The 15,350-nt window shown below is 43.8% G+C and overlaps 1 protein-coding gene across 4 annotated transcripts; it reads left to right on the top strand.

The window, feature by feature from the left end:
- Positions 1 to 1,929: 1,929 nt before the first annotated feature.
- LOC139420594 (bucky ball-like) lies at positions 1,930 to 15,202 on the top strand. 4 transcript variants are annotated; one of them, XM_071170785.1, is made up of 8 exons: positions 1,930 to 2,077; positions 10,224 to 10,403; positions 12,063 to 12,250; positions 12,368 to 13,126; positions 13,287 to 14,019; positions 14,117 to 14,218; positions 14,554 to 14,656; positions 14,900 to 15,202. In XM_071170785.1, exons 2-8 carry the CDS (start codon positions 10,247 to 10,249, stop codon positions 14,943 to 14,945), a joined length of 2,088 nt encoding a protein of 695 aa, XP_071026886.1. In that variant the 5' UTR covers positions 1,930 to 2,077; positions 10,224 to 10,246; the 3' UTR covers positions 14,946 to 15,202. The 4 variants fall into 4 exon arrangements, with proteins under 4 accessions (XP_071026886.1, XP_071026885.1, XP_071026884.1 ...); XM_071170784.1 differs by having other exon boundaries at positions 1,940 to 2,077; positions 14,554 to 14,630; XM_071170783.1 differs by lacking the exon at positions 1,930 to 2,077 and adding an exon at positions 3,849 to 3,963.
- Positions 15,203 to 15,350: the final 148 nt, after the last annotated feature.

A 15,350-nucleotide genomic window follows, 5' to 3' on the forward strand; every position in this document is an offset into this window, starting at 1 on the left:
TCGTGATTCGTGTGTTTATACCCTCCTCCCCACAACATGGGACATGACTCTGGCTAACATAAATATATGACCAACTTTAGCCTGTGTACTTTACTGTCTGAAACCTTATTGTAGGTAGCCAGCTGCCTAACGTTAACATAGCCAGCTAAAACGGTGTTGTATTGAATTTAGAGCATTAACATAACGTTAGTTATGCATTTTCATCCTTACTGATAGGCCACATTCACGGTCACTATGTAAAAAAATAACTGATAAATTAAGTTGTTTGGATAATAACTTGGTAACTCATTTCACGGTGATAATTCAAAATCGACGTGTATACATGTGGTTAGTTAGATAGCTAGTTAAATTACCTGGTTATCACATTCGTTACCTTTAACATGCTATCTAACTAGGTTAGTCAGATAATGTCAGCTAGCTACCTGGGTTACTATTGTTACTACTTCTCCAAAACATGGATAAGAAAACCAGGCCTTCAGTGGATGTGGAAGATGACTTGACTAGCTACTCACCTTTTATTTTAGTTTTTCTCTCGAAACATTTATTCCGTGTATATATATAAATAAATAAAAAAAGCTTGATTACCAGGTCCCACGCAGTCTAATCGTTGCAGCTGTTAACCTACAGTTTTCTCTAAAAACGTTTTATTTTAGTTATAATGTTGGTTAGTTCTCGCCCCCCCAAATAAAAGCGGCAGCTGCTCTTCCCTTCCGGGTCCTTCTTGCCCCGGACTTACACCCCCCAACAGAGAGAGAGAGAGAGATCATAACAACCAAATCATTCAGTTAGCTACAGTGATGAACTAAAAAAATATCATATCAAATTACGAATTTGAAATCTAAGGCTAGGTCCATATCGGTGTCCACCAGGCTCTAGATGTAGCTAAGCATAACAGGTAAATAACAAGGTAAATACGATTTAAGCGTTATTCCAGCATATTCGATGCCGATCGGTCTTCTCTTGCTATTACAGAAAGTGGCACGCTACGCAAAGACAGTAAACTACATCCGGAAGCCGATTTTACACCTTTATACAAAACGCTGGCGCCGATGTCCACTAATTACCCCAGCCACAAAGTCAAAATGGATTACGCCGTTAAAATTCATGAAAACATCTATTTGCTTTTTTTGTTGTCTTAATGTAGGGTTAGGCATACGGTTAGCAGTATGGTTAGGTTTAAAATCTGATTTAAAAAAAGTATATAAATGGTAGAAATAGGCGAAGTTTATAACTTTGTGACTGTGGTAACTAGTGACTACCGCAGGCGCAGTGCAAAGACACCAGGGGCTAAATGAGGATACTGAGCATGCGCACAAAGACTCAGCGAGGGGATTTTATAAATGCTCCGGAGTAGCGTTGATTGCGTTCGATTTGAAACCGGGCTGCCTCCCGGAATCCCTTGCCACTGTTCTGGCCGACAACAAAGTCGGTTAACAACAAGTTATGTAGGCTAAACACGTGGGGGTAGGGCGTAATAATAATATATTTATGCCATTCAGCAGACCATTCTATCCCAAAGCTACTTACAGTCATGCGTGCATACAATGAGTTGCCATTGATCATGACTCTCTGTTCTATGACATTACAAATAAGAGTCATAAGGTGCTCTGTAGCGGGGAGCTTTGTTAAAGAGTGAACATTTATCACGCATCGCTACAGAGCATCTTATGACTCTTATTTGTAATGTCATAGAACAGAGAGTCATGATCAATGGCAACTCATTGTATGCACGCATGACTGTAAGTAGCTTTGTCATGTAAGTCTGTAAGTCTGTAAGTCATGATCAATGGCAATGGGTCTGGAAGCATACGGACCTTATTTTTCATATCTGTGAGAAATAATTACAACTTTTTTTTTTAAGGATAAATAGAAACACCTTTTAATAGGGTTAGAGTTTCCACACGGCCATATTTCCATGTTACACGGCTTGTTTACTGAAGACAGGGTGGACTATCTGTGCTAATTAGCTGTCGGCGTCTCTGAACACCTGTATGTAAACGGAAGACAAAAGCCACAAATTTATCACTGAAAATACTGTTGGCTGCAACTGTGTTAGAACAGGTTAAAACAGTGTACAGTAAGTGTATGTTTTACATATGTGGAATTATTTTGATGATATATGAATGTAGATGGGTTTATGTTTTTAGAAACCATGCCGTATTTGGGAATAGATTCACGTTTAGATGGGAGTATTTTGGTCTTCCAAAGCCAATTCTCACTTTGAACATAACATGTAAATTCTTTGGAGTTCGTGGACTAAGGAGTAATTTTAGGCTCCTTATAGTCCAATAATGGGCTAACAATGAGTAAAATTCAGTGTTTTCACACGCAGAAGTTATGCTTGTGATAAACGCTTTATCTGCCTTCGCAATGAAAACGAGTTAAAAAGTTATATCATATATGTTAGGGAAAGGAGATGTTTGTTTCTGAACGATGCACCATGCTGCCTTGTTGACGATATGACCAAGCGTTGTAGATTACCATTAAAGTTGAGCAGGGTGCGCCTCCCTCACCGTCACATTGACGGGATATAGCCCGGTTCAACCAGGGGCATCTTAATCAAATCCCCTTCCGTCCATCTTCCACTGTCTCTTTATGGGAAATGGTGCCCTCTTTTGGAAGAAAATGTTGGTGAAATTTAAAAAAATGGGTGAAATGACAAACAAATAAATGAGGAGGGGGATCCCATGTAGGCATGTGGGAAAGGGGGTTGAACAGGAGTATGTAGTTCTAGAAGTGTGGTTGGGGGGGGGGGGGGGGGGGGGATATGTTAATAGTGAACTTTTACAACCTGTGTAAGAGACGAGGGGTTGATGGTCCTTAAGAATATAGAAGGTCAAGATAGGAGACGTGTAACATGGTGTTGGGATTTTAATGCTCATAGTAGGACTGAGGTAAATGGGTAAGTGTTGGAGGAACTACTGGATGAGAAAAGGCTTGTGAGTCTTAATGATGGCCGGGGAACTGGGTTTGACCCAGTAAGTGGATATTAATCTGCTCTGGTTCTTGATCTGATCTACACTTCAATGGCAGGCAGATGTAGTTGGTCGGTTTAGGAGGAATCTACATGGGGTAGTTGTCACCTATCCTATCGTGTTCTGTAGGATGGTGGAAGATTTAGTAGGCAATGGATTGAGGAGTAGGATATTTGGGAAAGCGGAATAGGGTCAGTTTCAGGAGTTGAGTGAACAGCATCTGTCTCAGGTTTATCTCAATGCAGATATAGAAACTTTGAATGATGGAGTAAGAACAGCAATAGTAGGTGCCTCAAGGCAGGTGTTTCCTATGGGTACAGGGGGCAGAAAGAGCAAGGCAGGTGATTCCTATGTGTACAGGGGGCAGAAAGAGCACGACAGGTGATTCCTATGGGTACAGGGGGCAGAAAGAGTAATGCAGTTCCCTGTGATTCCTATGTGTACAGGAGGAGACAGAAGGGGGAACACACATTATGAGTTCCATAAATATGTGAGGGGGGAGCGATTGCTATTAGATTTGAGGAAGGCAGGTGATTCCTATTAAGGAACTGCTGGGGGAAATCTTCAGGGGGTGTAGTATTTTAATTGTGTATTTTCGTTTCCTTACGACAGGTAGGAGTTAAACCGTTCACTGATCCACACTCCAGTCAGTTGGTGGCGGTAATGCACCTTAAAGTTGGTTGCCAACCGCCATAAAAATTCCCCAGAAATAAGAAACAGATGAGTGTCGGTTTAATCTGTAAAAATGATTGAACGGTCAGGGCGTTGTCCGTGGCTCAATCTATTGAAGATGAGTGCATTGTTTTATTTAGTATAGTTTTTAAAGTTTAAAACAACCAAGTTTGCCAAGCAAACTTGCTTAGTAAGAACCTAGTTTGAATGACAGTAGAAAAGTGTTTCCAATTTGACATGGAGATGTAAAAATAGGCCTAATCTAATTTTCAGCTCTCTCATTTTGATAATCATTGGATACGTCAGAAAATGGACGGTAGGCCGACTAACCACATTTCCCCTGGCCCAGTCTATTTAACTGTCAAGTGTTGTGAACGTTTAAATGTGTATACGTCTCACTGTAACACACATTATTTCAGTTCCATAAATATGTGCATTCCTGGTAATGGGACAACACGGGAGCGATCATCATTTTCTTCAACAAGCTTTAAAGGCGAGAAGTAAGGAAAAATGCCAACTTTTTTTTTCAGGATACTGTTTTCCACAAAGTTATCCGAAAATACTAAAATGGTGTGAAATGGTTTCATTAAGAAAGTAAGCACATTTTCCATTAACGCCTTTTTTCCATTAGAGCTAGTTAAGGATAGAGATGATGCTGCATGGATGATGCTTACTATCCGGTCTACTGGGAGTACGAGTGTTTTACCGGGAATGCACATCAAGCCTAGATTGTGCTGATCTAGAGACCATGCATGATCGGTTACTTCTGGCCGGGGGAATTATGTTAAGAGACCCTACTGTCCTTCAGAAAGTTTGGAAAGGTTTGTATCTTACATAAAATGCCAAACTAATGTAAATAAACGATGTAACATGAAGTTATGCCCATGTGGGAACACGAACACAACGCTACAAAGTAATTTAACCTGTTTTAAAAAAAAGAAAAACGGGTTAAAGTGGTTATGATTCGAGTTCCTACATGGGCATAACTTCATGTTACGGCGCTTATTTACAGCAGATCTAGGCAGCCACCTGTGCTAACTAGTCATCTAGGGTACTCAAACACCTTTTGTGTTAGTATAACTGGGGAGGAAGTGTACGGATCTGTGCAAAAATACCTTTTTTTTAGGGACAGTTTGACATTTTATTGGGAGGGGGGGTGGGGCTAGTCCAATTAAAGGTGTCCTTAAAAGAAAAATCGCCCTCCGCTTGTACTGGTAAAAAAAGAGAAAAAAAAAGCCATGCTTAGAATTAACCAAAAATTATGTTTATGACTACAAATAACCATAACTGGAGCAACCCTGTGTTTATAGACACAACATGCTAAAGCATGTTTTTATTTGGCACAGTAAATGCCAGGGCTACAGGCCAGGAGGTTGAGGGTTTGTAGACCACCACGACCTGTAGACCACAACGACCTCACTTCTCCGTGCCGGTTCCATTCCACTAGGATCAGAGTCGTCTGCAGACAATCGTCAGCTAGGGGGAAATCAGATGTGCTATATTTTGATGCTATATTTGGAATTGTATAAAATGTATGCAATCAGATTTCCTCAAATGTTTCTGTGCCAATGCACCACACAACCAATAAACAAAACATATCAACTTCGGGCACTTCAATAACTTCAACACCACAAATTGACGATGTCAATTCTTGACAAACAGAAAATACATTCCTCCCTACCCAGTATGGAAGGCTTGACATTCCTCCCTACCCAGTATGGAAGGCTTGACATTCCTCCCTACCCAGTATGGAAGGCTTGACATTCCTCCCTACCCAGTATGGAAGGCTTGGCATTCCTCCCTACCCAGTATGGAAGGCTTGGCATTCCTCCCTACCCAGTATGGAAGGCTTGACATTCCTCCCTACCCAGTATGGAAGGCTTGACATTCCTCCCTACCCAGTATGGAAGGCTTGACATTCCTCCCTACCCAGTATGGAAGGCTTGGCATTCCTCCCTACCCAGTATGGAAGGCTTGGCATTCCTCCCTACCCAGTATGGAAGGCTTGACATTCCTCCCTACCCAGTATGGAAGGCTTGACATTCCTCCCTACCCAGTATGGAAGGCTTGACATTCCTCCCTAACCAGTATGGAAGGCTTGACATTCCTCCCTACCCAGTATGGAAGGCTGTGCTTGACGATCTCTGAATGTCATTATACTTTTTGTTGTTTTGTAACAGATTTCTCTTTCCATTCATCAAATGGTCGCTGCACAGTTTGGATAGATTTTTTAAAATGTATTTGTCAGTTAAATGTTTGGAGGTTGTTATAAGTTGCTTCAGTTGTCTGTGTCACCCAACTGCGCCGGTATATTAAAAATGTGTTCTTACCAGATTGACTCTTAACAGGAATTATTAGTCTCTGGGTCTCACCCAACAACAGGGGTGTGAACAGTTTGGGGTCACATGGGTTGTGAGGTGGTTTGTTACTACACCAATAAATCATAATATCCATCCGGACCTTTGAGACGGTACCTTTTCAAATCGTACTTGCTGATTCAAATGGTCAAAGCTTGATGATTAGTTGATTTTATTTGAATCAGCTGTGTAGTGCTAGGGCAACAAACCAAAACGTGCGAGGACCGAGTTTGGGAAACGCTTCTTTAGGGTGTCTATAGCTAGGTTTTCATCCAATTGGTGACAGATTGTCATGGCAATATTCTAAAATCTGCATAACCCCCCCCCCCCCCCCCCCCCCCCCCCCCCCCCCCCATCAGTTCTTTCCATCAAATTGACTTGTGTGTGTGTGTGTATACGTAGTGCACATAAAAAATACGTTTTGCAGTTGAATTCCCATTAAATGGGTTTCCAATCTCATTTTAAACTCTAGGCCTACTGATGGTTTTGTCACAAATAAAATGTTGTGAATGTTCCCCCTCTGCTATTGGTACATGCGCTCTACAGCGTGCAGATAAGGTATAGCCCGCATGATGAGATTATTGTGGACAAAAGTGCAAGATTATTTGTCAAATTGCAGCCAATTGTATCGCTCATAATGTCACCAGGATAAGACCCTGGATATTTATTGGAAAGGAGCATCAAGCTCATCACCGTGCTATTCCACCACCATTTTGAAGTTCTTAACCTATTTCATCTAGCTTAGTAAACAACATCCTTTCCCATGATGTCGTGACGTTGTTTTTTCTATCCGACATGTACTTTGCAAAAAAAAAACACAAAGGTTGGATGGTTAATGTCGAGCCATTTTTGAGGATGCTGGAATTATATTTTGGGACAAACGTGTGCAAGTCTACAGAATACTTTTTGAGGATTGCCTAATCAGGTTACAACATTGTGACCGGTTGTGTTTATGCCTCACAAAAGGTAATACATTTTGAAAGTTAAATGATAAATATTTAGGCTATATTGAAGTGTTAGGTTCTTGGTGCGTAAGGAAACAGGGGCTTGGATTGGACGTTTTCACTGCAGCCTGAAGTAGACGTTTGTACTTAAACAATAATGCATTTATTTATTGTATTGTGGCGTTAAATGCTAGTCTAGGTAGGATAATTGTATTGTTCCTAAACAAGATCAATAGGGGAACATTTGAGTCTGGTGTCTCATGTCCTCACTGTTCTTTCATGCGTAATGATCCACCTGGCCTCTCCGCTGTCCATCAGCTATTCATATTGGTTCTTGTGGATTCATATTGAAAATTGATGCAGCTTTGAATGCATGTATGTTTGCTATGCTTGCTAGTTAGCGTATTGCAGATCTGGACAAACTATCCACCTAGCACTATTGTCACTATGAATGGTGGATAGACAGTTTAGACTGGTAGACTATATTGTCATTGTGGTATAGTAAAAGTTAGCGTGCGAAAAAGCGTAGTCCATAAGACAAGTACCACATATGGGGGAGGCGGAGGCCAACAGATGAGTAAATGTGGCTAGGATGGAAGAAATTACATAGTAAATATGGCTAGGATGGAAGAAATTACAGTAAATATGGCTAGGATGGAAGAAATTACAGTAAATATGGCTAGGATGGAAGAAATGACATAGTAAATATGGCTAGGATGGAAGAAATGACATAGTAAATATGGCTAGGATGGAAGAAATTACAGTAAATATGGCTAGGATGGAAGAAATTACAGTAAATATGGCTAGGATGGAAGAAATGACACAGTAAATATGGCTAGGATGGAAGAAATGACACAGTAAATATGGCTAGGATGGAAGAAATGACACAGTAAATATGGCTAGGATGGAAGAAATGACATAGTAAATATGGCTAGGATGGAAGAAATGAGGATGGAAGAAATTACATAGTAAATATGGCTAGGATGGAAGAAATGTACAGGATAGTAAATATGGCTAGGATGGAAGAAATGACATAGTAAATATGGCTAGGATGGTAGAAATTAGGATGGTAGAAATTACAGTAAATATGGCTAGGATGGAAGAAATTACAGTAAATATGGCTAGGATGGAAGAAATGACACAGTAAATATGGCTAGGATGGAAGAAATGACACAGTAAATATGGCTAGGATGGAAGAAATTACAGTAAATATGGCTAGGATGGAAGAAATTACATAGTAAATATGGCTAGGATGGAAGAAATGACACAGTAAATATGGCTAGGATGGAAGAAATGACAGTAAATATGGCTAGGATGGAAGAAATGACATAGTAAATATGGCTAGGATGGAAGAAATTACAGTAAATATGGCTAGGATGGAAGAAATTACAGTAAATATGGCTAGGATGGAAGAAATGACATAGTAAATATGGCTAGGATGGAAGAAATTACATAGAAATATGGCTAGGATGGAAGAAATTACATAGTAAATATGGCTAGGATGGAAGAAATTACATAGTAAATATGGCTAGGATGGAAGAAATTACAGTAAATATGGCTAGGATTTACATAGTAAATATGGCTAGGATGGAAGAAATTACAGTAAATTATGACAGGATGGAAGAAATGACATAGTAAATATGGCTAGGATGGTAGAAATTACATAGTAAATAAACCGGGGGGGAAAATGCACTACCCTCTCCTGTGCCGGAAAAAAAAATGTAAGTTAGACAACCCTCCCCTGTTTTGCTCCGTTCCAGTAAATGTCGGACTGTCCCTTATTTGAAAAATGTCCTACTGACAGATATCGGGTATATCAGCATCTGTTTCCAAAACAGTTTGGCAAGCGATGATTGTTGACGTTTCTGAATGTTAAAACACCTCGTCGGAATTGTAGTTCACTCGAAAACCAACCGTGGGCGACGCAAACCACTGAGAACCAAACTTAGAAGGGTTTTCCACGGCTACTTTCACTGTAGCCTGGTCCCAGATCTGTTGTCTCCTCCTGTAGTCTGGGCCCAGATCTGTTGCCTCTTCCTGTAGTCTGGGCCCAGATCTGTTGCCTCTTCCTGTAGCCTGGGCCCAGGTCTGTTGCCTCCTCCTGTAGCCTGGGCCCAGGTCTGTTGCCTCCTCCTGTAGCCTGGGCCCAGGTCTGTTGCCTCCTCCTGTAGCCTGGGCCCAGGTCTGTTGCCTGGTCCTCCTGTAGCCTGGTCCCAGGTCCCAGGTCTGTTGCCTCCTCCTGTAGCCTGGTCCCAGGTCTGTTGGTCCTCCTCCTGTAGCCTGGTCCCAGGTCTGTTGCCTCCTCCTGTAGCCTGGTCCCAGGTCTGTTGCCTCCTCCTGTAGCCTGGCCCCAGGTCTGTTGCCTGGTCCCAGGTCTGTTGCCTGGTCCCAGGTCTGTTGTCTCCTCCTGTAGCCTGGTCCCAGGTCTGTTGCCTGGTCCCAGGTCTGTTGCCTGGTCCCAGGTCTGTTGCCTGTAGCCTGGTCCCAGGTCTGTTGCCTCCTCCTGTAGCCTGGTCCCAGGTCTGTTGCCTCCTCCTGTAGCCTGGCCCCAGGTCTGTTGCCTCCTCCTGTAGCCTGGTCCCAGGTCTGTTGCCTCCTCCTGTAGCCTGGTCCCAGGTCTGTTGGCCCCAGGTCTGTTGCTCCTGTAGCCTGGTCCCAGGTCTGTTGCCTCCTCCTGTAGCCTGGTCCCAGGTCTGTTGCCTCCTCCTGTAGCCTGGTCCCAGGTCTGTTGCCTCCTCCTGTAGCCTGGCCCCAGGTCTGTTGCCTCCTCCTGTAGCCTGGCCCCAGGTCTGTTGCCTCCTCCTGTAGCCTGGCCCCAGGTCTGTTGCCTCCTCCTGTAGCCAGGTCCTAGGTCTGTTGCCTGGTCCCAGGTCTGTTGTCTCCTCCTGTAGCCTGGTCCCAGATCTGTCTCCTCCTGTAGCCTGGTCCCAGGTCTGTTGTCTCCTGTAGCCTGGTCCCAGGTCTGTAGCCTGGTCCCAGGTCTGTTGTCTCCTGTAGCCTGGCCCCAGATCTGTTGCCTCCTCCTGTAGCTTGAGTCTGAACGCTCTAAATGAACTGATATGATCTAAACTTTTTATTTATTTTTTATTCACACTGATTATTCATAACGGTAGTTGAATGTGATTTATTTTATTAAATTTGTTTGTTTTGTTATTGTGTGCTGAATTATATTGTTTTATACACGTATGTTTTGTTGTTCTGTTTTTATTGTAATGTATTCAGGGCTCTTGTGAAAGAGATGTTTTGAATCTAATTTATTATAATTTTTTTTATAGAAGGAAGCAAACAGCCACAGTCGATGGAGAACGATCAACACAACCAGCGGCAGGTCAATCACCCAAGGCCCTTCTTCTATGTTCAGCCGGCTTCTCAACCTTACTACAACATGTATCAGCATCATCATCAGTGGCAAAATATGAACTACCCATATAACCACTATACCTTACCTGGTTCAGGTAGGTCTACTTTTCATGTTTTTAATGAGTGTGTCCCATGGAACCCTATTCCCTATGTAGTGCACTACTTTATACCAGGGCCCTATGGAACCCTATTCCCTATGTAGTGCACTACTTTATACCAGGGCCCTATGGAACCCTATTCCCTATGTAGTGCACTACTTTATACCAGGGCCCTATGGAACCCTATTCCCTATGTAGTGCACTACTTTATACCAGTGCCCTATGGAACCCTATTCCCTATGTAGTGCACTACTTTATACCAGGGCCCTATGGGCCACATAGTTCACTATACTAGGGAATAGGGTGCCATTTGAGTCGTACACTTTATTTCTCAAACCAGAATTATGGAGTATTAGTTTACAGTGCATGATTTTCATTGACGCAAATACACGACGTGACCAAAAGTATGTGGACACCTGCTCGTCCAACATCTCATTCCAGAATCATGGGCATTCATATGGAGTTGGTCCCCCCCTTTGCTGCTATAACAGCCTCCACTCTTCTGCTTTCCAATAACAGCCTCCACTCTTCTTTCCACTAGATGTTGGAACATTGCTGCTATAACAGCCTCCAATCTTCACGGAAGGCTTCCCACTAGATGTTGGAACATTGCTGCTATAACAGCCTCCACTCTTCTGGGAAGGCTTTCCACTAGATGTTGGAACATTGCTGTGGGGACTTGCTTCCATTCAGCCACAAAAGCATTAGTGAGGTCGGGCGATTAGGCCTGGCTCGCAGTCGGCGTTCCAATCCATCCCAAAGGTGTTCGATGGGGTTGAGGGCTCTGCAGGCCAGTCAAGTTCTTCCACACCGATCTTGACAAACCATTTCTGTATGGGAATTGTCATGCTGAACAGGAAAGGGCCTTCCCCAAACAGTTACCACAAAGTTGAAAGCACAGAATCATCTAGAATGTTATTGTATGCTGTTGCGTTAAGATTTCCCTTCACTGTAACGAAGGGGCCCGAACCATGAAAAACAGCCCCAGACCATTATTCCTCCTCTACCAAACTATACAGTCTCCTGGCATCCACCAAACCCAGATCAGTCTGTCGGACTGCCAGAATGGAAGCGCGATTCATCACTCCAAAGAACACGTTTCCACTGCTCCAGAGTTCAATGGCGGTGAGCTTTATACCACTCCAGCCAGACGGTTAGCGTAGCGCACGGGCTTGTGTGCGACTACTCGGCCATGGAAACCCATTTCACGACGCTCCAGATGAACAGTTTTTGTGGTGACGTTGCTTCCAGAGGCAGTTTGGAACTCTGTAGTGAGTGTTGCTTCAGCACTCGGCGGTCCCGTTCTGTGAGCTTGTGTGGCCTACCACTTCGCGGCTGAGCCGTTGTTGCTCCTAGATGTTTTCACTTCACAATAACAGCACTTACAGTTGACCGGGGCAGCTCTAGCAGGGCAGAAATATGACCAACTGACCTGTTGGAAAGGTGACATCCTATGACGGTGCCACATTGAAAGTCACTGAGCTCTGTCTATGGAGATTGCATGGCTTTTTGCTCAATTTTATACACCTGTCAGCAACGGATGTGGTCTGAAAAAACCAAATCCACTAACTTGAAAGGGTTTCTAAATACTTGTTCTATGTATAGTGTATTACTGCATGGTCATATTGTCTTGATGAAACCATGTGTTCTCTACAGGAAGTTATCCTTTTGGACGTCCTAGTTCATACATGTCCCCATACCCATACATGCAGTATCCTGGTCAGTACATTGTTCCACACATGCATCCAGTTGATTACAGATGCATGTACGACCCACCTCGTTTCCACCCACCTCCGATGCATGACCCCATGTTCCGCCACCAACAACAACAACAACACTACAGTGTATGTATTATTGTGTTCAGATGTATAAGACAATTTCTGTATTTTTAAATGTTTTATATTCAATTCATTAGATTATTAATTAATTCATTATTTCATTTGTTCATTAACCATCACCAGGCTCAGGCCCAGAGAGAGGTGGCCTGCTCGGAGGCTCAGACCCAGTCCAGTGATGCTCTGAACAAGCTCCAGACCAACGAGAAGCAGGGCTCTGAGAAAGAACTTGATTCCGGAGTTGTTTCCCAAGCTTCTGGAATCTTCTCGTCAGAGAATAAGGAAGGGAAACGTGAGGTGGGGGGAGACATGCACAGTAGTCATGGAGCCTCGTATGGTAAGTTGGAAAGCAGCCGTTTGCAATCGTCGTCTCCACTGGCCAGGTTGTTCAGCGTCAGTGACTCCACAGCGGCGGTCTACGACGGCGATTCGAGTCGGAGCCTTGGAGACCTGGGGCTTCAGGAGGGCTGGGCTGTAGACTCTGACGAGGAGCTCCCATTGGACAGCTCATCTGTTCAGGAGGAGGATATCCAGGACACGCGGCATCACGCAGAGGATGAGTCTCTTCATAGCTGTTCTTCTGAGAATCTTTGCCTCCTGTCCGCCGTCTCGCAGTCCGACGACAGCCCCAGACCCGAAGACCCAGACAACCAGGCAGAGGAGGGGAGCGCCAATCCAGACGGTACTAGTTCCACTGAGGCACTTCTGAGGCCTCGGAGTCACTGCTCCAACCTGCTCTCCCCCCAGTCACGACCATCACCCTTAGCCTCTGACTGGCAACCCTTAGAGCAACATGAAGGAGAAACGTTTGATGTTCCAGATGGGAGTCTGTGTGAACTGGATGTTGACCTGTCCTACCAGATCCTCTGTCTGCCCTTTGACAAGGTTACTATTTATTTTTTTATTTATTATTATTTATTTTTTACAATACTTTCTATGGAATAGGTTTTTATAGCTGAATTGTTTGAGAGGAGAGCTTGTAAGTTAAGCATTTCATTATGTATCTGTATGGTCAAATAAACTTTTTTTATTTTAAATTGACAAGGTGTTTACAGCAAGCGCTCTGCAGAAGGACGTCTCTACCAGCTCCAGCGTTGCTCTGCTGTGTGAAGACCTCCAGGCCTCTCTGTCGTCTTCTCTCGCTACTTCCTCCACCACCCCAGTCCGTCACCACCACCACTACTACTGCCAGCCACAGACGGCTCACGAGAGGCTCAGTGTCCTGTGTTCATCCCTGGACGAGCTCTCGTCCCGGGACGAGATGTTCTCCACCGATCTGGAGGACGTGGATGTGTTTCCCGGATGTTCAGTCTACGCAAGGGGGAGGTTCTCTGACGACCTCGGAGAGGCAGAGGTCAAGGAAGTCTGTCCCCAGTCCAAGAAGCTCATGTGCGTCTGTTGTGGCTCGAGCCTGCTGAAAGGAGGAGGGGTGAGCAGCAGGGTTAAAGTTCATCACAGCCCCAGGGTGTACGCCGCCGGGGACTCTGACGAGGTGGTCGAGCAGGAACAACGAGGATGTGTAAGGACTTGTGAGAGAACGCACCCCAGTAGGGTGGTCGTGAAGAAGCACCCTGTCCACAAGAAACACCAGCCTCTCCCTCTACACATCCGACATGCTCCCAAGCACAGCTGTAAGAGAGACCAGTGGAGAGAGGCTATTGGGCCCGAGGAGCAGGAACCAGAGACCGTGTTGGTGGGATCAGAGCTGAAGTATTATGAAGGCCATGTGGTGGAGGGGGAGAGTGGACACGGAACTGGGGATAAGCAACACGGGACATGTAAAGGACATTTTCATTGCTTTGCTTCCAAAATGGCGCCCTATTTCCTTACCGACGCACTTAACCATACATTTGCTCTGTCTTATCTCCGCTGTAGATGGACTGTGCCGAGACGGCGTTAATACTTCAGATCCGGGCACATGGGAGAGTGGAGGTGCCAAGCCTAGACAGAAACCACACAGCTCACTGCCACGACCAGGTACCATAACCCAACCCTCGTCAATATATTTAATTGATATTATCCTTTCGGTCGTCCTAAATATCCGTGCTCGTATTTATAAAGCGTACTAGAGTATGAATGCTAATGTAGTTTAGCTTAGTTTAGTTTAGCTTTATAGATCGGCAGCGTAGCCTAGTGGTTAGAGCTTTGGACTAGTAACCGGAAGGTTGCAAGTTCAAACCCCCGAGCTGATAACGTACAAATCTGTCGTTCTGCCCCTGAACAGGCAGTTAACCCACTGTTCCTAGGCCATCATTGAAAATAAGAATTTGTTCTTGTGAGTGTCTTATGGTTCTGGCCCGATTTGTTTTCAGAGAGACCAGCACTGAGGAAAGCTCTGTGTAAGCCGCTGGTATACCAGAGAGTCAGAGATGAGGAAAATGACGACGAGGTGCCACAACCATTTCAGAGGAGAAGGTTTCCTTTATCTACTCTTGTTTCACTATCTATCGACTATTCACTATATTAGGATGTGTCCCAAATGCACTACGTTTGACCAGAGCCCTATGGGCCCTATTCCCTTAATAGTGCACTACGTTTGTCGAAAGTGCACCATAAAAGGAGAATAGGGTGCTGTTTGGTGAGACGCATGTGTAATTTTCGAGATGTTGGTCTATGAATCCACTTCTAAATCCACTTCTCTCTGTTTTTTTTCTCCAGGTTCCACCAAGAGAAGAAACACAAGGTTTTGATATCACATCCTTGATGAAATCAAAGAAAATGTCACAAACAAAGAGCACTTAGTAAAATGCATAACAGAAAATGTTTCGGATGGACACCATTTTGTTTTTGTGATAAATAAAACCAAGGAGATAAAGCACTTCCAGGAGGTCCATAGGCACTCAGTTGGCTAGCACTGTACTGTATGTTGGTAAAAATGTCCCCTCGGTCAGCACAGGGTTTGGTGGCTTTGAAAATCAGATTTGAACTGTTGTGACCAGTGGATTATTAAAATTAATTTCATAACACACACTAGTCTGTCTGGTTTATTAAACATGTGTATGTAAGTGTTAATTTAAAACTGTATTCATTTTAATTGTGCACATTATTAAAATTTTAAAAATGAAATGAACAGGAAATGGCAAATAAAACATCTTGGCAATATTGGGTT

The sequence above is a fragment of the Oncorhynchus clarkii genome, chromosome 11, assembly GCF_045791955.1.
Source record: "Oncorhynchus clarkii lewisi isolate Uvic-CL-2024 chromosome 11, UVic_Ocla_1.0, whole genome shotgun sequence".
NCBI lineage: Eukaryota > Metazoa > Chordata > Actinopteri > Salmoniformes > Salmonidae > Oncorhynchus > Oncorhynchus clarkii.

Bases quoted from the DNA above. Each gene is read 5' to 3' on its own strand.
- LOC139420594 (XM_071170782.1), top strand. The intron at 14,219-14,553 runs GTACCATAACCC...ATTTGTTTTCAG, and splicing joins CAGCTCACTGCCACGACCAG to AGAGACCAGCACTGAGGAAA. The intron at 14,631-14,899 runs GTGCCACAACCA...TTTTTTCTCCAG, and splicing joins ATGAGGAAAATGACGACGAG to GTTCCACCAAGAGAAGAAAC.